Genomic DNA, 27,094 nt, shown 5'->3' with positions numbered 1-27,094 from the left:
GGGTGTTGTAAAGATTGTTTTGTATTGGGTGGTATCTATAGGGATGGTTTAGTTCCATTGGGTTGTTACGGTGGGGGTTGATAAGTAGGGGGATTTTTTGGTGGTTTGTGTGGGTGGGTGGGGTGGGATAAGAGATAGTGGGTTCTTGGCTGAGTTGGGTGACGTGGTTGGTAGTAACTATTTTCGTATTGTTGTGGGAGGTTGTATCTTTTAGTGTTGTCATGTGGTAGTGGGTTGTCGGTTGTTGATATGTTGTTTTTGGAGCATTTTGGTAGTAGTATTTGTGTTTGTATGATGTCTGTGTTCTTGTGTGGCTGTGTGGTGTTCTATGTGGGAGTTTTGGTTGAGTTTGTTGGTGGGGATGGGTGTATGGTATGGATGTGTTCCGGTCGTTTCGTTGTGTGTGTTTGGGTCTGTTGTGTGGGTATGTTTGAGAGTGATGTGTGTCTCGTTTCTTACCTTTGTTTTGGAATCTCTCAAGCTGTTGGAATCGGGTATGTTTCGGTTTTTGGTAGGTTTGACTGGTCATGTTCGGTATTTGTTCATTTTTTTTCTTTTTCTGGAAGATTCTTTAGCCAGGTTATCTTCCTTTCGATAATTCTTTTGGATTTTTCCTCCTCCTCTCTGCATTCAGACTCCCAAAGTCCAATAAGGAATTGGTGGGTCTCCTTGGGGCATAGTTTTCTGATGTCGGTGAGTATTTTATCGTCGATTTTGGTGTATTCCTCTGTGAGGTGTATCTTTCTGTCCTCCTGTATTTCGATTTCAGCTTGTAGTTTTGATATGTTTAGGGCTTTTTTAATTTTTTTCTGCTCCTCTGTGTCTTGTGGTGTGACTTTTTCTCGAAATTTGTTTGGGATAAACTGCTCCTCCATGGTTAAAAATGTCCTGTAGGTTAGGGCGGTGTCGCTGCATTTGACTGCACGGTAGTAGGCCATTTTTCTCTTTTTAATAAGAGTTTTCCATATTTGGAGGTTTTTTTCTTTTGTTTTCAGCGCTTCATTCCGGATATGTGGTTCCTTTAGATGTTCTAAATGTTCTTGTTGTTTTTTTAGGAGAACTATAATTTCGTCGATGTTGGTTAGTATCTTATCCTATTGGTGGGATATCATGAGGGTTATCCTGTCCATTTTTTCATTCAGTTTTAGAATTTCATCCTCGAGATGTTTGTTTTCCATGTTGAGTGTTGTTTGGGATTCTGGTGTATCCTCTACAGGTTTTTGCGTGTTGGTGGCATTCTGTCGTTGTAGTTAGATATATTTATATAAAATGGGTTAATAGATTCCAACGAAAGAAAGATGTATATTTAAATAAGGGAGTAGTCACCAACAATGTGTATTTTTAACATTATTTTATTATTCCGTGTCTTGGTTTTTCATTGAGAATTATGTTTGGATCATTGTAATAATGTTTTTAAGTCATTGAAATCGTTTACGTACGTTTCAGACGGTCTGATGCGTCCTCGTCAGAAGTTATTTTCAAATGTGTAAAAATGGCGATTTTCGTTAGTTTGAAGTTTTTCCAAGGGGTGGAGGCTTGTAAGTGTTTATTATACATTGGTATGCTTTTTTTTTATTTTATTGCTTTTTATTTGGTTTTTCCAGGGAGATTTTGACCTGGCTGTAGTCAGTTAGTCGCTATTTCTTTCTGCTAATGTGTTTTTTCTTTGCCTTTAGGGTGGGGTAAGGTGTGTGTGTGTGTGTGTGTGTGTGTGTGTGTGTGTGTGTGTGTGTGTGTGTGTGTGTGTGTGTGTGTGTGCGCGCGTGTGTGTGTTTGCTTTTATTGGTTTGGGAATGTGTATATTTTGGGGTTATTTGCTTTCTTAGGAAGGCGGATGTGGTCTGAGGTCGTTACTAATGTGTATGTGTGGGGAGGGGGGGCTGGCTCTTCTGAAGTAAGGGTAGGGGTGCTTTCATTCTATTTTGATATTTATTTTTTGGATTCTTGGATTTTAATATTGTGATTTTTTTCGTTTTAGTCTTATATTATGTTCGTTTAGAAAGAGGGGTGTATTTAAAATAGGGGATTTTTTAATGTTTCTATTTATTTGTCTCCCCATGTGGGTATGGCAAGACCCAGGATCGGTTCCTAGTGTGGGGAAGATTTTGTTCCCCAGAGGGGGGGGGCATTGGGGGTGTAGGTATGGGAGGGGAATGATAGAAGGGAAGATAGTCGTTTCAGTCATGGGGTTCTCCTCCCCTGACTGAGGAGGGAGCGAGGTGTTGGAATAGATATTATACTACGGTTCTAGGTGTCTCCTAGTGTTGTTGGTTTCGAGGTTTAGTAGGGTTGGTATTGTTCAGTGTGTTGTATTAAAGATAGGGGTTTATGTCTGTGTGTGGTTGTATGCGCGCACGTGCGTGTGTTTTAATGTGTCGGTTCTGATTTATGTGTGGGTGTGTGTATGTGTATGTGTATGGGTGTGCATGCGAGTGTACCTTGCATTTCATGTTTTTGTGTGATGGTATTAGGTTCTGTTCAGTTCAGGAGTGAATTTGGTGATGAAGTTTTTTTCCTGTGTAAGTAAATAAAAATAATTGTCTGTTTGGAAGATTGGCATTATTTTGAAGCTGTTTCCACTGCATGTGTGTATGTGTTTTGAAACATAGAGGTGTCTGTTATCTGCAATTTTGATATTGCTCTTATGTAAGGCCACTCTATTGCTGAAATTTTTGGTGGCGCCTATGTAGGATTTGTTGCATGTTGTGCATCTTAGTGCATATACTACATTTCTGGAGGTGCAATTTAGATCCTTTTTTATTTTGAATGTTTGTGCTGGGTTTTTGAATGTGTATGTGTTACCTTCTATTATTATGTCACATACTCCACATCGCGGTTTGTTGCATTTTGTAACTCCTTTTGTAGTATGTGGGACGAGTTTTGAGGAAGTTAAGATGCGTTTTAAGTTTTTGGGTTGGCGTTTGCTTTTTATTATTTTTGTTGTTTTATGTATGTTGTTTAGTTTGTCGTTCTGATTGAGGAGGATAAGGTTTTTTGTTATCTGTGTGAATAGTTCTGGGTTGTTTTTGTTGTGTGTAGAGACGTATGCTAGAATTTGTTCTTTGTTGTGTTCTTTTGGGGTTCCTAGTTGGTTTATTGGAATTTTTTCAACCAATTCAATACCTTTTTGTATTAGTGGTAGTGGGTATCCTCTTTTCCGCAGTGTTATTTGTAGTTCGTTCAGTCTAGTTGAAAGCAGGTGTCTGTCTGTTACTATGGTGCAGACTCTACGTGCTAGGGAGTAGGGTATTGATTTCAGACAGTTTTTAGGATGGTGGCTTTCGAAGTGGAGGTATTGCTGAATGTCTGTGGGTTTGTGGTAGATGTCTGTGATTATGTTGTTGTTTTTTATTGTTACTAGGATGTCTAGGAAAGGTAGTTCTGTGGGGCTTTGTTCTAGTGTGAAGTTTATTTTGGGGTGTAGATTTTGTAGTAAAGTGTGGAGTTCTTTGATATCCCCCATGAGGTTCTCCAGAGGATAAAGCAGTCGTCTAGGTATCTTTTCCAAGATTTTATGAAGAGTGTTTTTATATTGTGCCCGTACTTTTGCTCTATCCTTTCATAAAGGGTCTCTTCTAGGAAAGCGAGTGTAAGGGTAGCATATGTCGGTGCCATTTTGGTACCCATTGCTGTGCCTAGTATTTGGATGTAGTTGTCTTTATTGATTTGGAAGGAGTTGTTATTGAGGATTATGTCGATGCTATCAATCACGAATTGTTTATTGAATCTGGGGTGTAAAGTCTGTGTATGTTTGTCAATCCAATATGCGATAGCTTCTTTTCCTAGATTGTGTGGGATATTGCTATATAGGCTGCTAATGTCGAATGTGGCTAGTATAGTCCCATCGTCTACTGTTTGTGGTAGGGAGCTAAGGAAGTGTGTGTTATCTCTTACAAACATTCTGACTAGATTGGTAAAGGGCTGTAATAGTATATCTATTTGGTTGCTAAGTCTGCTTGTTGGGCATGATGGTCCTGCTACTATGGGTCTGAATGTGAGGTCGTTGGGGGTTGGGTGCTTATGTATTCTGACTTTTGTATATTGATGGCATGTCTTACTTGGTTACATTTGTGTATTTTGGGTAGCCCATAGAAGATGTTTGTTTTTGTTGTGAAGTTTGTAAGGAAGTCTTTTTCATTTTTAGTTAATGTACTATTGTATGTTGTACAGAGTTTTGTTATTTTAGATATGGTTGTGTCGTCTATGTTGGAGCTAATTGGTTTGTAATAATTTTCGTTCCCTAGTGATTCTGAAATTTTTGTTTTATAGAAGTTCTTATTCATTATAACTACTGCACTACCTTTGTCTGCTTCCTTTATAACTAAGTTGTTATTGTGTTGGATTTTTTTAAGTGCTTGATTTTGTTTTCGTGTTAGATTACTGGTGGGGTTTTCTTTTTGTTGGGGGTTGAGGCTCCAGAGTGTTTCAAAGAAGGTATTTAGTTCTTTTGTGTTGTTATGTTTGTTGGGGAAGTATGTTGATTTGTTCTTCACTAGAGAGTCGTCATGGGGGGATTATCTATTTATCTAATAATACTTGAGTTGGTGAACACTTTTACACAGATAGCATATAGTTGTCAAATTTCCTGTGGTAAATTTTTGAGGACACGTTTAAACACGCTTTATTTAATATTACCTTTTATTTAATATTACGTTTCATTTAATATTACGTGGATGATAGTTTGTTTTTTTTTTATCATTAAGTGTTTTGCTAAATTGTTTTCTTTCTTCGATCTCAGGAAATGGTCAAACATTGGTGGCTCCGGTTCGATTCTTTCTAGCGCCAACGATATGACAAGATGGATGCGTTTCTGGTTAAACAAAGGAAAACTAGATGGCGAAACTATAATGAAGCCAAAGGATATGGAAACTATGTTTAAGATCCGGAATTATCCTGGTACTAAATCGACAAAATTTATGCGTCCGAACATTCCTCTTACGATGAGTAGGGATTTGTACACTTTAGGATGGAGGATAGGGTATTACAGAGGTTGGTACTAAGATTTAGAAAATAATCAATTATTATTATTATTATTATTATTATTATTATTATTATTATTATCACTAGGAGTAGTCACACGAAACATCATCAAAGATTTCTCTTTGAGAACAACTTGTGGTGTTCTCTAGAGTTTGATTGACAAGTCTCTCCAGATTTCTAGTACTCTTTTTTTACATAGGCATCACCACTTATCAAGGCCAAGCGGCCACTCGAGGATAAGGGTTAATGAGTATACAGTAGAAATTGGGTAATATAGTAATCGTTAGTAATGGAAATTTGGGAAATGTTGTTAACAAATGGAACGTCGCATCAGGAACTTGTTTACGTTAGACTTGAAGACAACCATATTGTAGTCAGCTGAAAAGCAAGAAAACGGTTTCGATAACTATTGCAGGTGGATTTACATTATCGTAACAGCTGCTTACCATTGATTTCTCGTTGGCAATGACCATTGGTCTTCACTGGAATTTAGCTAGCAAAAAGCCTCAGCAAAATCCCAGTTCTCTTTGCCCTCATCCATCAGATGTCTGGTTAATGCTTCCTCTCCTCGATTTTTCCATTCTTCTTGACCCGCTTCGCTTATTTGGTGTGGCGTCAGTTTTTGGTAACACACACAAAAATGTATCGGCGCAGGGGGTTAACTTACAATTATACATTTTCAGTTTTCATGATTTCATGTGATGCTTCTCTTATGTGTGTTAGTTTCTGCATCCAAGGGTTTTCCTTGATATTTCAGTCGTTTTCATTATTATTATCCGTTGTATCTTATAAGTCATCCCTCTGATTCCAATCTCTCCCATTCTCTTTTCAAAGTTTTTCGGTATTTTTCCTAGCTCTCCTACTATTAGCGGTATTATCTTGACTTTTTCATCTTCCATATCCCTTTGATCTCTAGTGCAAGTATTTGTTCCATTCTTCGTCTCCTTGATCTTAACTCTGTGACATGATGGAATGTCAAAATCGACAATCTGGCAGTTTTTTTTTTTTTTCATTTTCAAGTATTACTACCGGTTTGTACTTGTACCATTTGTCTTCGTGTTCAAAATTCAATTGTCGGCATAACTCCCTTCCCCACTGAGTCGTGTCTATTTTTATATTGAGGGGATCTAAAAAAAAATCTAGTTCGCTACATTCACTTATTATGTGGTTTATTGTTTCGTCTCTGTCCATAAAATCTGCATTTGCTGTTTTCTTGTGGCTTGTTGATCCTTGCTTTGGCGTGGTTGGTTCTAGTCGTGTTATCTTGTGGGGCTGTTATTAGGGATTTAGTTTCTTTGGTTAAGTTTCATTTTTGTAGTCATGTGTATTTTTCTTATTCTTTTCTTGTGTTATTTACAGTTTTCTATACAAACCAGTCCTCTTCCTCCGTCTTTCCTTTTCACATAGAGTCGGCCAGTATCATCTTTAGGGTGGAGTGCATTGTGCATAATCATAAGTTTCCTTGTCTTCTGGTCGATATTCCTCAGTTCTCTTTGGTCCAAGCTATATATGGTCCAGAGTATCTTACTAGTGGCACTGCCCATGTATTCATAATTTTTATTAGGTTTCTACTATATAGTTTAGCTTCGATGACTTTTCTTGTTATCTTTCCTTTCTGTTGTTTTGATGGTGTCTGCTTCAATAACTCCCAAATATGTGTAGCTTCCATGTTCACCAAGAGCCCTTATCTCTGTTTGGTTGATGCTAGTATCATACCTTCCGTTGTTTCCAGTTTCTTCCCTTCTCATGATCAGCAGTGCTCACTTTTCCATGCCGAATTTTATTCAGATATCCTGGCTGAACATTCTGGTTGTGTTTATTAACATCACTAATTCCTTCTTGGTTTTATAAACAGTTTCAGATCATCCACGTACATTAGGTGGTTCCTTCTTTCATCTGCGTTAGTGAACTTGTATCTGGTTCAATATTCTCTTAGTATATTGTTGAGGAGAATCATGGTTATGATGGACAGTGGTGATGATAGGGTAAATTTTTATTATAATTAATTAATATTATTTTATTTTATTATTATTTATTATCATTGTTAAATATTATTAATAATAATAATTTCTGTTAATATTGTTGGTTACTAATTTATTAATTATTATTATTATTATTATTATTATTATTAATCATTATTGTTTTATTATAATCAATTATTGTTTATTATTATTATAAAATATTTCAACATGACATTTGAGTAGGTAATAATTTTTTCACCTGAAATACGTTGGAATTCGTACTATTTTCAACATGACGTGTAAGTAGGAATAATGTTTTCACTTGAAATGCGATGATTTAAAAGATCCATAATCCACAAAAAAAAAACACTATATGATTTTACTTATTTTGACATGACACTAAGGTAGGTAATAATGTTTTCACCTGAAATGCGTAGGTCAAAAAGATCCATAATCAATAAAACCATCCTATGGTCTTACTTATTTTGACATAACTTTTTAGTAGGTAATGATGTTTTCACCTGAAATGCGTTGGAATTTGTACTAATTACATACAAGTAGGTAATAATGTTTTCACCTGAAATGCGGATCTTTAAAAGACCCCTAATCAACAAAAAGTTTACTTATGCACTTTTGTTACCATGCTGAAATAATAACGTTATTATTTTGAAAACCATTCTTAACATGATGAAAGGCGGATGTTTTGTAACTATTCTGTGCTTGCAACTAACAATTTGATAAAAAAATATATCGTGAAACTTGAATTTAACCTGAAAAAATATTTAAAAATAGCGCAGAACAAAGTTCATAAGCACCAACAAAAGCACTATATGTTATTACTTATTTCGACATCACACTTTAGTAGGTAATAATGTTTTCACCTGAAATGCGTTGGAATTTGTACTAATTTCAATATGACATATAAGTAGGTAATAATGATAATACAGATTTTTTTAAAGGGAATGGTTTTAACTAATAAAAGGTGACTATAAAGGGAGGTAATTCGATTCTCATTAAATAACGTTTAAGATTGTTTTTTGTTTTGTTTCGTTTTTTTTTTTTGGTTTTTGTGACACCAGACGTACGGACAAGCGTATTAATATACGGATGTTTAATGTTAATTTATTATATAAGTTTTAATGATTTATTTAATTTTTAGGGTCCAATTATCTGCTTCACCCCTGCCCCCGCAAAAAGTCAGTAGTAAAATTTCTCGTTACACTTGTGTGTTGTAAAATACTTTCGTAAACAATTATTTAATCAAGTAAAAAAAATGGAATTTTTATTTGATTAAATAATTCGAAATAAGAAAAAGGGTTTTGTGTTAATTTATTTAAAAAAAATAAATAAAAATATTCCATCAAATTTGGATTTTCATGGTATTTTTTCTTGAGTAAATAATTCGAAATAAAAAAAAAATCGTGCTTATGCACTTTTGTTACCGCACTGTTTTAATAGTATTTTCAAGTTAAATGCAAGTCTTATAACATCTTTTTTTATTAAATTAATACTGAATTCTTTTGTTTATTATTGAGCAAATGTTTATTAGCTATTTGGAATGTTTCACTTTCCTTTTAAACGATGTCAGGAGGATAACGATTGAAACGAATTAGCGTATTAAAATACAGATTATTATTTCTGTTATTATTGTTGATTACTATTTTTATTAATTATTATTATAAATCATTATTGTTTTACTATAATCCATTATTATTATTATTATTATTATTATTATTATTATAAATTATTATTATTATTACTATTTGATATTATTAATATAATATTTTTAGTATTTAGTATTATCTATTATTATTATTAATTATTATTATTTATTTATTATTATTATTATTATTATTATAAATTATTATTATTATTATTATTATTATTACTATTTGATATTATTAATATAATATTTTAAGTATTTAGTATTATCTATTATTATTATTAATTATTATTATTTATTTATTATTATTATTATTATTATTATTATTATTATTATTATTATTATTATTATTATTATTATTATTATTATTATTATTATTATTATTGGCTCACATGGAGCTTTCACACAAGTCAACAAACGATCTGATTGAAAACCTGTGGTGTTCTCTAGAAACTGAGTGACAACAAGTCTCCCCAGACGTCCAGCTCTCTCCACCTCCTTCGATAGCATTTACAAATGAATTTTCATCATCGCAACAGCCGCTTACCATTGATTTCTCGTTGGCAGTGGCCAATGGTTTATACTGGAATTTGAGTGGCACTCAGCCTTCCCAAGATCCCAGTTCTCTTTGCGCTTGTCCAACCGAGGTCTGGCTAGCGCTCTCTCCTCGGTCTTTCAGTCCTTCTTGATCCTTCTCGGCTCTTTTGTATCACTTTTTTATTGGGGGGAGCGGTGTTGAAACAATGAGGGGATGCGTGATGGGGTTGTAGAACTTGTAGATATGCAACTTCGGTGTTCTTCATTCCCTGTAACGCTTATTCGTTATATTGTCTTCTTGTATTATTCTCCGCATTCAAGGGTTTTCCTTAATATTTCCGTTGTTTTCATTATCGTTAGTCATTGTACTTTTGCAGTTATTCCTCTGATTCCAATTTTTGACATTCTTTTTTCGAAGTTTTTCGGAATTTTTCCTAGTGCTCCTACTATTATCGGTACTATTTTGATTTTCTTCATCATCCAAATCCCTTTTAACTCTCTGGCTAGCTCTGTGTATTTGCTTCGTTTTTCCTTTTCTTTCATACTCACCCTGTGGTCAGCTAGGACAGCAAAGTCTACGATTTGACAGGATTTTTATTTCTTGTTAATTATTACGACATCTGGTCTTCTTGCTTTGATGGGTTTCTCCGTCTGTATGTCCATGTCCCATAGGATTTTATGGTTCTCGTTTTTGGGTGCTGTTGTGGGTTTATGCTTGTACCATTTGTCTGGACGCTCAAAATGCAGTCGTTTGCACAATTCCCAGTGCCCTGCCCTCCCCACTTGGTCATGCCTGTTTTTGTATTCCTTTTGGGCCAGTTTGCTGTATTCACTTACTATATGGTTTCTTGTTTCGTTCTTGGTACACATAGTCTGCATTTACTGTTTTCTTGTGTTTTATCGATTCTTGCTTTGATATGGTTGTTTATAATCGAGTTATCTTGTGCTGCAGTTATTAGAGATTCAGTTTCTCGGTTTATATGTCCTTTTCGCATCCATGTCCAGGTGTTTTCGTTATTCTCATCTTTTGTCATTCTTACGAATCTTCCGTGAAGTTGTTTCTCTTCCTATTTCTCTTTTCTAGTTTTGTCGTTTGTCTCTCTGTTTTCTGCTTTGTTGGGGTTTTTTTTTCAGTGTCTCTCGCTGCCATAATTATACTTTCAGTGTTTTGCATTATGTAATTTTCTAGTTCTTTTTTCGTGTCCTTCACACAGTCTTATATAGAGATCAGTCCTCTCCCGCCTCTTTCCTTTTCACGTAGAGCCTGTCAATATCGTCCTTTGGGTGTAGTGCATTATGCATAGTCATGAGTTTCCTGGTTTTCTGGTCGAGTTGTCTCAGTTCTTCTTCTTTTGTCCACCCTATAAACAGTCCAGAGTATCTTACTAGTAATACTGCCCATGTATTTATACCTTTTATTAGGTTTCTGCTATATAATTTCGTTTCCAAGAATTTTTTGTTCTCCTGAAGTATTCCTTTCCAATTTTCTCTTTCATTTCTGTTGCTCTGATGGTGTCCGATTTCAGAATTCACAAGTATTTATAGTCGTCTTGTTCTCCGAGTGCCCTAATTTCTGTTTGGTTGGGTAGTTCTATGCCTTCTGTCGTTTCCAGTTTTTCCTTTCTTATAACTAGTTGTGCGCACTTTTCCATTCCAAATTCCATTTGGATATCTTGGTTGAAGATCCTGGTAGTGTTAATGAGTGTCTTTAGCTCCTTTTCGGTCCTTGCAAAAAGTTTCAGATCGTCCATGTACATCATGTGGTTCATTTTTTCCTCTGTATTGGAGAACTTGTATCCCGCTTGGCACTTTCTCAGAATACTGTTCAAGGGCATTATGTCTATGATGATCAGTAGTGGTGATAGTGAGTCTCCTTGGAAGATGCCTCTTTGTATGTTAATTTCTATTATGTCAGCTGTCATTTCCAGTCTCCATTGCATTTTCTATTACGTTGGTGATCCCGCTTGAAATTTTATACATTTTAGGCATTCTATTATCCATGCTTGGGGGATCTTGTCGTACGCTTTTTTGTAGTCGATCCATGCCATGGCTAAATTCTTTCTCCTTCTTTTTTACCTCCTTTAGGATCTTTTGATCTATATATAACAGGTCATGTGTTTCTCTTTTTCCTTTTTGGCATCCTTTCTGCTCCTCGGGGATGAGTCCATGGTTATTCAGGGAGAGGTAAATTTGTTCTCTCAGTTATGCTGTCAGTATCTTCCACATAGTTGGTAATCACGTGATTGGCCTATAGTTGCTAGGGATGGTTCCGTTCTCCGTGTCCTTCAGTAGCAGTGTGGTTCTACCTTTCGTCATTCAGTCTGGTACACTTGCTTCCTGTATACATCTTCTCGGGTTTGGGGCCAGCCTTTCGTGTAAGGTTGTGAATTTTTTGAACCAGTATGCATGTATCCCGTCGTGCCCTGGTGCTCTCCAGTTTGCCATTTTTCCTATGGTTTTCTTTAGGGTTTCCCTGTTGATTTCATTAACTGTTCGTTCTTCTATTTGTTGTAACTCTTCTTTCATGTCTTTCAGCCATTCGGCATTTCTATTGTGATCTCGTCGCTCTTTCCATATTTTACTCCAGTAGAGTTTTGTTTCTGTCAGATTTGGTTGTTCTGTTTTTGTTTTTCCTCCGTTCACATTTTTGTAAAATTGGCTTTCATTAGTTTCAAATGTTCTGTTTTGTTTGCATTGTTCAGATTTATATCTATATCGCCTCAATCTCGCTTCGTTTGGTTTTATTTTTTGTTTCTTGTTTAGCCTCTCCCTGTCAGTTACATTTCCAATATTCCATTTTCTCCTGTTGATCATTTTGGTTTCTTTTTTATGTTTGTGTATTTGGGTTTCTAATCTTATTTCCCATCTAGGTTTTGTCGGTCCGCTTGTCCCCGGTTGTTTTTCTGATTTGAGATTCGTACTTACCATTTGGGTGCCAGTGTAAATTAGGTTAAGTCTGTGATTGTATTTGTTGGGATGTGTGGGAGGAGCTTGTTAACCTTCTCTGTTTCTGTTTTTAATTTCTTCTGCTCTTGGTTCCTTAACGATGAGAGCTTTGAATTTCCTCGTTCATCAGCTGTATTATTTTATTTATTCATTTACTTCATTCTCTGTTAGTTCTGTTTCATTGTTCTCGGTTTCCAAGTTTGTAGACTTCGTTCTTTGTTGGTCCTCGGCCTTTGGTGTTTTTACTTGTGAGGCTTCAACGTGAGGTTTCTCTACATGCGGTTCTGTTGGGGATGCTTCTTGTTCAGTTTCATCATTTATTTTTCGCTGAATTTCTCTTAGTTCAAGTTTAGAGAGCCAGCCTTTCTTGAGTATCAGTCTTGCTTGGTCCTCAATTCTTTGTTCTGTCGCTTGGTAGTCACTGGATAGGTCCCATAGTTCTTTCATTCGTTTCCGATAACCTCCATATCTATATTTAGGATGACTTCTATAATAGCATTCCATTCTCTTTTGTTGTCCATTTCTTTCTTCGGTTTTTTTCCTTTTGATGGTTATCATGGCTGTGCTGTGTTTGTTCGGTATCATTTTGTTCCCTGAAATTAGAGGTTATACTTACCTGTTCAGCGTCCATGTTATTTGAGTTTCTGAAACTAGAAAGTTGGCCAACATTCGCAGGATGACGACGGGTCCCCCATGCTGGCTACCGAAGGAGCATCTGCCGATCATGACATCCAGATCTTTCTTCTGGATCCCATGGTTTGGATCATTTGTAATTGACATTTTTCATGTTTTGGTGTTTGTGGCAACACCGAGCCAAGAATTGTTTTACCTGTGGTTCTGATGCAGGGATAGTGTAAAGCGCCCATGTATACAAGAGGTATCGTGCACTTCCACACATACATATGGGACATGAAAAATAAATAATAAATACATAAATAAATAAATAACTAGGTATTCTACTTAGTAAAAGTCGAAAGTCATGCTCTGAAAGAGGACGTTTGAAGATAGGTCTACCTTACACCATACTGTTTAGTCGCTGGAAATGTTGTATGGGAAAAGAGGAGGAAAGCAATTTTCCCCGCCGCTGTGGTAGTATTTAATTCCCTATTTCAAAGACGGGGCAAATTTCTACGTCAATATCGGTAAAAAGACAGGTTTCTGTTATAAATTCGAACTAACATTTAACTAGATAATTCGCCTGTCGCCCGTCTGGTTATTTTTGCATTCATTTTTAGAGGATTTTGATTAAATTTGAATTTACAAACATAATTATACGTTTATATCGAAACAAAGACTACTTTCTGAAAAAAAATTCGAAGTAACATTTAACTTTTGTTTTTGTTTTTTTGTTTTTTTTTTATTGCAGGCTTTCCCATAATGACACATCTTGGTGCGACGTGGGGTTACAAGTCAATAATAACATTATTTCCTGTCCAAAAGTTGGGTATCTTCTATGCGCAGATTGGAGTCGATGACGGTGTCATCAATCGGCTACTCATTCAAAGTTATATTGCAGATCTTTACCTTGTAGAAAAGCCGTGGTTAAATGGTAGCTCGGCATGCGATTTCCCTGCGAAATCAAACGAAGAGAAGAAAAACCAAAATACTCGTTCACTTTTTGATTGGGATAAACGTTTCGATTTTGTTGGGAGTTATTCCAATAAATTATGGGGAAACCTTCAAATCGAACTGATAGGCGATGAACTTCAACTGATTTATGGCTACAGTAAATTTTGGATGATTCCAACTGAAAACTCTTTGGAGTTTAGCGGTGACGGGATGGGAGATATTTGGGCTATGAAAATAACAATCATCTTTGGCACTAGCTGTGAAGATCGGCTGAAAATCGATTCTGTGAAAATCCCGTCGTTTGGAAGAAGCAGACCACCAATATTCATTAAATCGAATTAAATGGATTATAATTTATCGAACGTCCCGGACGATAAGATATTTCACGATTTCACAATATTTATCCTTTGGTTTTATTATTGTAGTTAATCGCAAGTTTTATTAGTACCTTCAAGAAAGATTAAGGAGGTTTTAGAATACTCTAATACAAATTGGTGCTCTCTACAGAAGTTTTCTGGTGAGCAACTTCAGCTTCAACGTGACTCCAGGTTTATAAATCCAGCCGAAAGAATCCTCTTTAAGACCTTCTGATAAACAAAGTTAACTTCTTTGGCAATATTTCTCTGACCAAAGATGCATAAATTAAAAATTTTGACATTTCCTTTTTAAGCAATTAAGCTACTTTTCAGCATTCTCAGACCTTCTTCTCCTAATACCTTCGTTCGTAGTCACTAGGTTTTCTAATTTCGTCGTCAGTTTACGGGGGGGGGGTTCGTTTATGTTAAAATGCACGTTAAGTAAAGATTTATCTAAATTGATATTAGGTGTTTCATTAAATTTTTTCTTCATTTTTATTGCTAGGTTAAATTTATTTATATGTTACACTTTTCATAATGTTGCTGTGTTAAGAAAATAACTATAATATATGGCTTTAATGAGCTAAATTACTTCCATACACACCTAATAAAAACAATATACAAGTGTTAGATGTATTGCCAAAATACCAATATTAAATAAACACGTAATTACATCACATTTTAAAAACACTAAATCAATAAATAACAACAGTGATACCATTCACCACCCTGCAAAAACATATTCAACACTATCATCATAAAACTTCCTTGGGTTTTAGCTGACATAAACAAAAGAAGCAGTATTGCTAATATATAATACAATATAAACTTAATATATATTTTATATTTTGCAATAGAATTTATATTAAAAAGGTAACACAAGTAATTGCTCTTTTTCTTGCTGAACAATGAAACAAAATTACCTGGTTTGGGGACTGCTGCTCCCTACACCAATGAGGATAGGTGGAGGTTTAATGTGTATATAATAATATTTATACTGTAAACGAAATTAAAGCCTAAAAAGATTATTAAACCTCAATTAATTTTGTGTTGTTTTTATTATTAGTAGAAGTATTAGTATTAGTATTATTTTTAATATTATTATTATTGTTATTGTTATTATTATTGTTGTTGTTGTTATTATTATTATTGTTGTTATTATTGTTATTGCTATTATTGTTATTGCTATTATTGTTGTTGTTGTTGTTGTTATTATTATTATTATTGCTATTGTTACTATTATTATTGGCGATTAAGGGGTCAAACGCCAACGTGTTGTTTTTATTATTAGTAGAAGTATTAGTATTAGTATTATTTTTAATATTATTATTATTGTTATTGTTATTATTATTGTTGTTGTTGTTATTATTATTATTGTTGTTATTATTGTTATTGCTATTATTGTTATTGCTATTATTGTTGTTGTTGTTGTTATTATTATTGCTATTGTTACTATTATTATTATTGGCGATTAAGGGGTCAAACGCCAACGATTTGACCTTTGAGAACTCTACCAAACTCCTCCGATAATTTTGGGTTTACGCACTTGAAATTTTAGATATAGGTTCCTTGGACATGGATCTAACTTAATAACTTGATTTGAGCCCAAAACAATAAATTTTAATGGGTCATAATAGGGGTCAAAGTAAAAGAAAATTGACCTCTGCGGTCTCTTCCAAATTACTCAGACGATTTCTGGTCTAAATATTTGAAATTTTACATAAAGGGTATTCAGAGATAGGGCAAGCTTTTTCATCAGTTTGGGTCGAAAATTTTAAGTTACCAATATATAAATGTATGTATGGATGTCTGTTTGCATGTCTGCCTTAAACTTTCAATAGAGGTAATGGATTTTACCAAAATCAGTATCGTTTTAAAGTTCGACACATATCCGACACATACGACAAATATCGAAAAATTGGCTAAAAACATTAATATCTTCCCCTTCAACTGGGCACTTTTCTACAGGGGGGGTCACTTTTTTCGCCGATATTTTTGAAAGTTATCCTCTCCTTTAGATTGTCTAGCCTTAATTTTAAAAAATGTCGCTTCCGGTTTGGCGGTTGTTGTAATAACAGAATAAATGTTGGGTTTTACCCCGTTCTTTTACTCCTTTGCGGTACGGGTTCGAGCCTGCCTTCCTACTACCACTTTTTTTTGTTTCTTTTTGCTCAACATAGACATCAAAACGCTCGGGTAACGCCGGGCTGAAATGCTAGTACAATATAAACTTAATATATTTTATATTTTGCAATAGAATTTATATTACAACGGTAACACAAGTAATTGCTTTTTTTCTTTTTGTTATTGTTATTATTATAGATATTGTTATTGCTATTATTATTATTATTATTATTATTATTATTATTATTATTATTTACAATCGCTGATATAAACAAAGCCCATTACGATGGAATATGACTGGTGAGGAGTGAGAATGAATTACTGCTGCTGGTTATCTATACAACGACGCTTCGTCTGCCTATGAGGGGACTGCCTTCTACATAATCTTTGCTCCTTGTAATGCTAACCAATTTTTATATTTGGTTCTAGAAGAGACATGCGCTTTTATCATGAACACATCTATAAGACTGAGTTTACGATAAATTATACAAGCAGTTGCTGTCACGATTATCAAAGAATTACACTAAATTGATTATTATTAATGTTGTTTTGATGAATTATTATTAATCTTATTTTAATAGATTAATATAAATGTTGTTTTTAGTAATTATTATTAATATTCTTTTGATTATTTATCATTAATCTTATTTTAATAGATTAATATTGTTTTTAAGTAATTATTACTAATATTGTTGTGATTAAGTTTCATTAATCTTATTTTAATTGATTGATAATAATGTTGTTTTAAGTAGTTATTATTATTGATTAATTATTATGATTATTTGAATTCATTGAACTGTGAAATTTGTTTTAATTATCTATATTAAATTAATCAATCATAATAAACAGTTTCATAACTGCAATGTTGAGTTCATGTCTCTATTTTAAAAGTAATACGGTGTGCCCTGACGATCACGAGGTACTTTGTGACCACTTGGCGTTAGATGCCCTCGACGAACTGGCAAGCAGCATAATCCCAACTCTCCACTGTAGAGGTCCCTATATGCCGGAAAACCTCCTACTTTTTATTCTCTCAGACTGTTAGCCATTGAAATTACCTCCTACTTTTTATTCTCTCAGATTGTTAGCCATTGAAATTACCTCCTACTTTTTATTCTCTCAGACTGTTAGCCATTGAAATTACCTCCTACTTTTTATTCTCTCAGACTGTTAGCCATTGCAATTACCTCCTACTTTTTATTCTCTCAGATTGTTAGCCATTGAAATTACCTCCTACTTTTTATTCTCTCAGATTGTTAGCCATTTAAATTACCTCCTACTTTTTATTCTCTCAGATTGTTAGCCATTGAAATTACCTCCTACTTTTTATTCTCTCAGACTGTTAGCCATTGAAATTACCTCCTACTTTTTATTCTCTCAGACTGTTAGCCATTGCAATTACCTCCTACCTTTTATTCTCTCAGACTGTTAGCCATTGCAATTACCTCCTACTTTTTATTCTCTCAGACTGTTAGCCATTGAAATTAACTCCTACTTTTTATTCTCTCAGACTGTTAGCCATTGAAATTACCTCCTACTTTTTATTCTCTCAGACTGTTAGCCATTGAAATTACCTCCTAATTTTTATTCTCTCAGACTGTTAGCCATTGAAATTACCTCCTACTTTTTATTCTCCCAGATTGTTAGCCATTGAAATTACCTCCTACTTTTTATTCTCTCAGACTGTTAGCCATTGAAATTACCTCCTACTTTTTATTCTCTCAGATTGTTAGCCATTGAAATTACCTCCTACTTTTAATTCTCTCAGACTGTTAGCCATTGAAATTACCTCCTACTTTTTATTCTCTCAGACTGTTAGCCATTGCAATTACCTCCTACTTTTTATTCTCTCAGACTGTTAGCCATTGAAATTATCTCCTACTTTTTATTCTCTCAGATTGTTAGCCATTGAAATTACCTCCTACTTTTTATTCTCTCAGACTGTTAGCCATTGCAATTACCTCCTACTTTTTATTCTCTCAGACTGTTAGACATTGAAATTACCTCCTACTTTAAATTCTCTCAGACTGTTAGCCATTGAAATTACCTCCCGGTTTCCATGCTTCTTCAACTGTGCTGATATGCAGAGTTTTAAATGCTCAACTCTCTCCATAGTGTCCCTGTAGATATGTTTCCAAACAGTATCCCCTTGCATACAAGTTGCACTGTGTCGTATTTTAGGTGAATAATAAGAATTATAATTATTACTAGCATGTCACCCGACGTTGCCGGTCATAAAAGACGCTTAAATATAATATTTTATTTCATACAGGTAACGTATTTATTTTTATAGAGACAATTTATTATCGATTATTACATTGTACCTAATCTATAGTAGTGAGATCAAAATGAAAAAAATATATGACTTGGATGCCATCAGCTAGAATCGAAACCAAGACATACAAGTTTCCACCTTCATTCCTAAGTCTAATAGATAATAGTTACCTATTATTAAAGTTGTTATAATTTATTATTATTAAAGTTGCTATAATTTATTATTATAAACGTTATTTTAATTTATTATTATTAACGTTATTTTAATTTATTATTATTATTATTATTATTGTTATTATTGTTATTATTATTATTATTATTATTATTATTATTATTATTAACGTTATTTTGTGATATTCTTAAAGTTTTTTAATAATTATTCATCAAGATAATTACATTAATTATTATTAAAATTACTTTTATAATTAAAGATTTTTTTATTATTAAAGTTGTTATAATTTATTAAAGTTGTTTTAAATATTTATAATTAAGGTTATTTTAATTTTTTATTCCTTTTATTGTTTTATTTAATTCCTAAAATATTATTTATTAATTATTATTCAAATTAATTAAATTAATTAATTATTAAAGTTATTTTACTTTTGATTATTAAAGTTGTTATAATTTTATTATAGTTAATTTTTATTAATGTTGATTTATTTATTTCTTAATTATTTGTTAATTATTACTCCAATTAATTCATTTAGTTATTATTAAAGTTAATCCCATTTTGTTCTGGGTTTTTTTTTTTTTGTTTTTTCCTTTAAGAATGCTGTAATCAGAAATTATAAATCTTTTAATAAATTTAAACATTTTGACAACTTTGTAAAAATTCGTGTTAGGATTATGACAATCGGTTTGAATTTGTGATCAGAATCTTAATTGAATTTATTAAAGAGCCTTTACTTTACTGGTAAGAAAGCCTTGTGCTTACAAGGTTACAGAACTACTGCGGTGATTCATATAATTATTGTAATGACTACTTGAATGGAACTACCCAACTACGTACGGAAATCTTCCGCAAGACACGGATCTCTTCAGCAAGGAATTGGTGGTACTGAAGTATCTTGTATCGCTATGAGACCACCATTCGCCCATGTATGGAGTATTGTTGTCATATTTGGGCTGGTGCATCTGCTACTAGTCTCTCGCTCCTGGACAAGGTTCAAAAGAGAGTCGCCAACCTGATAGGTCCTGAACTGTCATCTAAGCTTCAGCCTCTGTCCCATCGACGAAATGTTGCATCCCTCTGCCTGTTCTACAAGTACTTTAACGGTGAATGCTCCGACTAATTGCAAGCACTTGTACCCCCTCTATGTAAATACCCCCAACAAATCCCACCCCTTCACAGTAGAGATCCCTAGATGTAAGAGAGCTTCCTACTCCAGGAGTTTCTTCGCCAGAACCGCTAGACTTCGGAATTCCCTTCCGAGACCCTGCTTCCCCAACTGTACTGACATGCAGAAGTCTAAGTGTAACGTAAACCAGCACCTTGCTGCCCAACTCCCTACATAGTACCCTCTGTAGCTTTTGCCCCTGATAGTAGCCTCTACATCAAAGTGGCGATGTGCCTTGTTTGGGGTGAAAATGTAATAATAAAAAAAATAATAATCAAAAGCTAAACTTGAAAGGATAACCAGCACAATGAAAAACTCATGTGAAGATACGCAGGGACACGTTGGTGCATATCTTACAAAATGTCAACGCATATCAACTGGGGCTCAGATTGACAGGCGACATCTGCCGTGGTTTTGTTTTTAACGTGTATGCATGTCTCTCTCTCTCTCTCTCTCTCTCTCTCTCTCTCTCTCTCTCTCTCTCTATCTCTCTCTCTCTCTCTTTTCTTTCGTTCTTCTCTCCTTTCTTATCATTCTCTTTATCTTTCTTGCAAAGAGTGAAGAATTGTATTAAAGAATTTAGCAGCGAATTCCGTCGAACACAGGCGTATTGCAGTTTGAACCATTCGAGACGGAGGTGGGTCGACAATCACCGAGGAAGTACTTATTTTAAACATTAATATATATATATATATATATATATATATATATATATATATATATATATATATATATATATATATATATATATTAAATGTCCTATCTAGGAGATTTAACTATCGAGCTTATTATATATCTAAATTACAACGAGCACTTTCTATTTCCTGTATTTTAATTAAACTAGTAATTTCACTGTTACATTAAAATACACTCAGCACTTTAGACTATTGTTCTAATCTCCTTTAAATTATATATATATATATATATATATATATATATATATATATATATATACTAGCTGAACACCCAGCGTTACTCGGTAGTACAATACGCTTAAACATGATATTTTAATTTATGCAGATTGCGTATGTATTATTATAGAATCAATCCTCTATTGAATATTATATATTACAGGAATAATTTGCCCGGTGGACTAATTTGCAAAAAAAATAAAATAAAATAAAGAATAATGATAATGTAGTTCATCAAATTCCGTCTGTGTTTGTTTACAATATCACGTCAGCTAACGATGAATGCCCTGGAAACTCACTTCTGATTAATGTTTAGTTTTAAAATATGCAAACAAAGAAATGATTTGCGGCGATTTTAATTGGTACTTCTTCTTTTGTCGTAAATTGAACTCATTAATAAGAAAAAATAAAAATGAAATAGTTAGGCTATAAAACGGGATTATTCAATCTGTAGTCGAATGCTCTTCCAATGAGCTACGTTTTCAGATGTCAATAACTCTGGGGGGGGGGCGTAAGAAATTATTTGTTGGAATTTTATTATCTCCTTATCCGATGCAACCTAAAATAAATCCCTGTGAAAATTTCTTTTTATCTATAACGTAAAATATTACCCTATAAAAATACTTTTTTATCTATAAGAAAAAGACTATTTTTAGGATCGGATTTTTTCGATTTTCGATACTTATCGGATGAATTTCTGTACAAAACTTCTAAGAACACTGTCAGACATATAAATTACCTTTGTGTGAAATTTTCAAGATAAGCTCAGTCGTTTTGGAACCTATAAAGAAGGAACTTTTATATAATAGTAGAGATAGAGATATAATAATATTTGCATAAGAAAATATCTTTGATGTTTTATACAATCGTTCAATTTCAGCCCAACGGTCCCTGCCATAAACGACGATAAACATGCTACCAGTAATGACGCCGACCGAAGACTCAGAGAAGAGACCCACCAGTAGATGTAGCGGACGTCAAATAAACCCTAGTTATTCATCTTGATGTAACAGCAACGGACATTCATATCAATTCCTTAGTCTAAAGAGGATGTGCAAATCGTTTCATTGTGTTTAACACCCGGGGAGTTGGTTGCCGTGCCAAGGACCTAACAACCGTTTCAAAGACGTCCTTACGACACGCACAAACCAAGCAACTCTCCCCAGCAAACGATGGTGTTACAGAGACCAGTAACAACAAACAACAGTCCTTGTAGAAATACCTGGCAGACAATGGAAGACATTTTCAGTAACTACACTGATAGACAAATTTGTACTAAAATTAGATGAACTGTGAACTTGATGCTCAACAATGGATTCATATTGGCATGACATGAGATGATGATGATGATGATGATGATGATGATGATGATGATGATGATGATGATGATGATGATGATGGCGACGACTTAAGTCAAAGTAAAAACTGATCCCTGTTAAGAAATGTGAAAGTTAATATATTTCCATTCTATCATTTTGCACATAAAATTTACGCAACGATATCAATTCAAATCAAAATTCACATTATTTGGATTATCAGGACTACTGTTCTCATCTTGTGTGTTATTCGTGCAACGTTTCAGCTGATGTAACCTTCGAATTTCTTCATGGGTATTGTGAATATAGATTATCTCCTCTTTGATAATCCAAACTATAAAAACTGATACATTTCCGCTTGTCAAGTAGACGAGTAGTAAGATTCTTAATTAAATAAAAGATTACTAGACGGAATCTCTTGCCCTGTTTTAATTAAAATTTATTCAATTAAGAATAGAACAATTTATGCGCCTGAGAAATTTACAACAGATCCAGAAAGCGATTCAGCTGACAAGTGCTGGAAACAGTGGTTGGAGACATTTACAAATTTCATCGAGGTTCTACATTCAGAAAGACTTGGGCCTCCCATCAATAAGCATGCGCTCCTAACCAACTACCTATCTCACACAGTCATCGAAATCTTCTCGGGTTGCGTTACCTACGAAGAATCAATCGATGTATTGAACGCTACATGCATAAAGCCTAAAAATGAGATATTTTCTAGACATCTAATTGCGACTCGTCGACAAGAATCGGGCGAAACATTGGACCATATTCTTAAGAGCCTTCGGGCACTGGGCAAACATTGCAACTTCTGTCCAATTATGGAATTAGAGGCCCAAGAGAAACAGGTTGGGCGCCTTCATTAATGGCTTACGTAATGCTCAGATAAGACAACGTCTTCTTGATAATAAAACCCTTACATTTAGAACAGCTTACAAACAAGCCTATACCTTCAAATGAGCTATAAAGCAGTCTAGTTTTTATTTACAGCCAGACACTGTGGGCGCCGCGCTAAACCCACCTGTTCCTACTGCTCCCACCCCCACATGATGATAGTCCGACGAAGCTTCAAGAACAATCGATCACTGCCGCTTTAAAAAGGAACACCTATTTTTGTGGCTTGGCTTATCTAAACACTTACGAGTTCCATGCCCTGCCAGAGGTACTCGTTGTCGTAAATGTGAAAAACTTAGTCATTTTTCAAAGGTGTGCAAGTCTTCTAAAATCTTATACAAAGCCACTCGTCAAAATACATCTGAAACTTTAACCGCCTTCCCTGACTGCCTTTCAGCAATTATTGTAAAAATAAAAATTAACGGGAGATCTACGAATGCACTGCTCGATACCGGCAGCTCAGAGAATTTTATCAAAGAAAGCTTGGTAAAAACCAACAAATTGTATTTTGTCCCCGCCCCCAGCAGAGTAACAATTGCAAACGCGTCATTGTCTTCACAAGTAAGTAGTTAATTTTTGGTGGGCTTACTATTTAATGACGTCTCCTAAAAAACACTAAATTATTCGTAATGAAAAGCCTTTGTTTCGAAATAATAATATTTTTGCAGCAATACTCACAGATTGAAATTCCGTTTGGCGGTTCAATACCCGCATTGAAAATTTGTGGATTGACGACAAAAATTCAGTACTCGTCACTTTTGGAAAACCTAACTGAAAACTGAAAACTGATAACAGTGAGAAGCAGGCGTTTTTCTTATAATAATAAAAAAATTCATTGACTCTTAGATAAAACGACTACTCGAGGAAAGTATAATTGAGCCTAGCAAATCACCCTGGAGGGTTTATGTAGTTATAACCATAAAAAGAGAATGGTTATAGTTTACTCCATAAAAAGAGAATGGTTATAGATTACTCCCAAACCAGAAATAGATTTATTGTTTTTTCCACTACCCGGGAAAGATGAAATGATAGGCGAAATAACTAAATATCGTATGCTTAGCATCCCGACATGAAAAGCGCGTATCATCAGATCGCCATTAGACTTAGAGACAAGCTATACACAGCTTTCGAGGCAAACAGTCGACTATATCGACTATATCAATTTCTCAGGATTCCTTTTGGCGTTGTGAATGGGGTAACTAGCTTCCAAAGGATAGTCGACCAAATCATAACGGATGAGAAACTGGAAGGTACATTTGCGTACATTGACAACGTCACAGAATGTGGCCATCATAAAAAGGAACACGACGAAAATCTCAGACGGTTCGTGTCCGCCGTCGACAAATACAACCTTACCCCAAACGACGGACTGGGCAAAATAAACCTACTGAGGTATACCATAAGCAAAGTTTTTAGCGCACCGGACGCAGATCGATTGAAACCTTTACTCTAGATGCCTGTCCCTCACAATCCACCTTTCGTTCGACGTGCTCTGGGCATGTTTGTTCATATTTGGATTGCATCGTTCTCAGAAAAGGTACATCTATTAACGTAAGTAAAGACGTTTCCTCTGTCCCGTCAAGCTGTTGAGGCATTCGAAGGACTGAAAAAGGATATTGCGAAATCAACAATTACAACAATAGACCAAAATATTCTTCTGGTTGTTGAAACGAATGCGTCAGATTGTGTTATTGCTGCTTCTTTGAGACTAGCTGATCGTCTTATAGCCTTTTTTTCAAGGGCCCTCTTACGGGCTGAACGACGACACACTGCAATTGAAAAGGAAGCCTACACCATAGTCGAGGCATTAAGAAAATGACAGCATTACCTGATCGGGCGCCATTTTAAACTTATTACTGACCAAAAATCGGTTTCTTTTATGTTCAACTCTAAGACTACAAGCAAAATAAAGAATGAGAAAATAACAAGGTAGAGACTTGAACTATCTTGTTTGTCTTTTGACGTCAGCTATCGATCCGGCAAGGAGAACTTAACAGCTGATACACTCAAGAGTAGGATGTAGGCACCGCCAAAAATGGCCGCAAAATCAAGTTGTTGTTGTTTTTTAAAACTAAATTACATTTATTAAAATCCATTATTTCTGAGTAACTTTTTTTTTCCAGAAAGATAAAACCCTGAATTTTATCATATAGAAAACAGAATAGTGTAAAACTTTTTCTACTATTTTTAATTCAATTTTAAATGTTAAATTTTCCCAAAAAGTTAACAATTGACATTTTTTGTCTTGCACAAAAAACGTACTTAAATATTTAAAAAAAAAAGGGGGTTTTGAAATAATTAATTTATTTATTTATTGTCTAACTAAGATTTAGGATGATTTTCTAAGAGAGTATGCAAAAATATTATAATATAAGTACCTGAATTTCAAATAATTCCACTTATTCATATAGATAACCAGATATTTCGCGTCGACGTAGAGTTCAGATCGACTCTGTTTACGTTTTCGTTTGATTAGAAGAAAACTATGAAAGACCAAACAGGCCAAAAAAACTTATTTTTCAGTGACGAAAATTTCAATGTATTATTAAGCTGAGGCTGGCCAGTACCAGATGGGTGACCATTTGTATGAGTTTGGTTTTTAATGTGTATGTGTGTGGGGGCCAGGCTCCCCAAAATGGGGGGGGGCAATTTAAAGCAGAATAAAAAAAAATTATTTCAGCGCGTTTGGTCCACCGTAGTCGAAAGGCGGCAAACGTTTTCAAACGAGATCGAAAAAAATGATGCTATTGTTAACACAAAGGGCACAATATTTATCGAATTTTTTTTTTGTATCGATTATTCAAAGCATGCCCTGTTTAATAATGGTCATGCATTATTCGGCTCGCTAAAAAAAAATTGTTAACTTATTTATCAAAAATTTTAAAATGGCTTTTTTCGTATAAATATTTAAAAAAAAAATTTTTTTGTTTTGCTTAACTTAAATTAATTATTTTACTTAACATATTCACCGAATTTCACACTTCAAAACTCAAAAGCGGGATAATTAAACACAATCGAAGTTCTGATATTCAGACGTCAAAATAAGGTATGCAAACAATTTTTTTTTTTTAATCTATAATTCTGTCCCTTACAACAACACAATATGTTTTGTTCAGTTTCAGATGATTATTTTAAGCATATTTGTTCCCACTTCAAAACAAGGGGGGTTTTGTAAGCAAATATATATATATAAATATCGTCTATGAAAAATAAGTGCACTGTTATAAAGTTCATTCTTCTAATAATCGCTGAAAATTTCGTATTGATCGGATAATTACCTGATTTTTGGTAGATTTTTAAAAAGACGGTCCGTCAAAAAGTACTGACCTGCCCCCCCCCCCAGTTTTGGTGGTGCCTAGTATGATGTATGGCATCAAGCGGGGACGAACTTCGAACGCTACATAACAATCTCTGTCATTCGGGCATTAGTCGAATGATTCATGCTGTTAGGTGTAGAAACTTGCCTTTCTCAGTGGAGGCGGTAAAAAGAATTATAAATTCCTGTCGAACATGTGCTGGTGTTTTAATAAAAGCAACGCAACCGTTTGAAAGACTCAGTCTTGATTTTTAAGGATGCTGCAAAGCAAAACGAAGAACCGATATTAACTGTTGTCGACGAATATTCATGGTTTCCTTTTACCTTCCCTTGCTCAGACATATCGGCTACTGCTATTATACAATGCCTCTGTTCACTACTCACTGTCTTTGGAGTTTCTGCCTATATAACCCGACAGTACGCTCTAATACGACATGCAGATAGTAGAGAGTTTGTGTCTCTCATAGACCTAGCACCTGCCGAAGATGTATCAGAACCGTGGACAAGCCCTGAGGAAAGATCAACTTCCCCTGACACTGAAGCCCCTCCGGAAGATCATGGCACTGAAATTGCTCCTGACACGTCGTCTAATTATACTGTCTCCATTTGTGCTCCGTCAGACACTGCGGATGGGTCGACACCTGAATCCCTGACAGATGAAAGACTAGAAACGAAAAAACGTGTTCATCCGGAGACTGATTCTGACGCGGAACGGTCTGCTCCTCTGAGAAGGAAACATTTCGAAGCGAGGTATTTTAGAGCCACCAGACAGGCTCGCACGAAAGAGCGTTCTTGTTTGAGCACTCTGACCCCGAATCATGAACTGCCGAGGCGGCCACTGCGAGTTCGTAGGGAACCTGGACATTTAAGGGACTTTCTTCCCTATACTGATAGAAAAATTGGTGGG

At 34.7% G+C, this 27,094-nt stretch overlaps 1 protein-coding gene across 2 annotated transcripts in view; it reads left to right on the top strand.

The window, feature by feature from the left end:
• LOC145266657 (uncharacterized) overlaps nucleotides 1–15,045 on the top strand; it is a 44,561-nt gene extending 29,516 nt beyond the window's left edge. For both annotated transcript variants that reach the window (XM_080122589.1, XM_080122584.1), the window contains 2 exons: nucleotides 4,739–4,989; nucleotides 13,454–15,045. In XM_080122589.1, coding sequence (XP_079978715.1) covers nucleotides 4,739–4,989; nucleotides 13,454–13,998 — 796 coding nt within the window. In that variant the 3' untranslated portion in view covers nucleotides 13,999–15,045. The remainder of the gene's footprint in view (nucleotides 1–4,738; nucleotides 4,990–13,453) is intronic.
• Nucleotides 15,046–27,094: the final 12,049 nt, after the last annotated feature.

This window comes from Euprymna scolopes, chromosome 4 (genome assembly GCF_053919585.1).
Source record: "Euprymna scolopes isolate OS-2025 chromosome 4, ASM5391958v1, whole genome shotgun sequence".
Taxonomy (NCBI): Eukaryota; Metazoa; Mollusca; class Cephalopoda; order Sepiida; family Sepiolidae; genus Euprymna; species Euprymna scolopes.
Note: the sequence above shows the minus strand (reverse complement) of the source record. Positions and strands in the feature narration are given on the sequence as shown.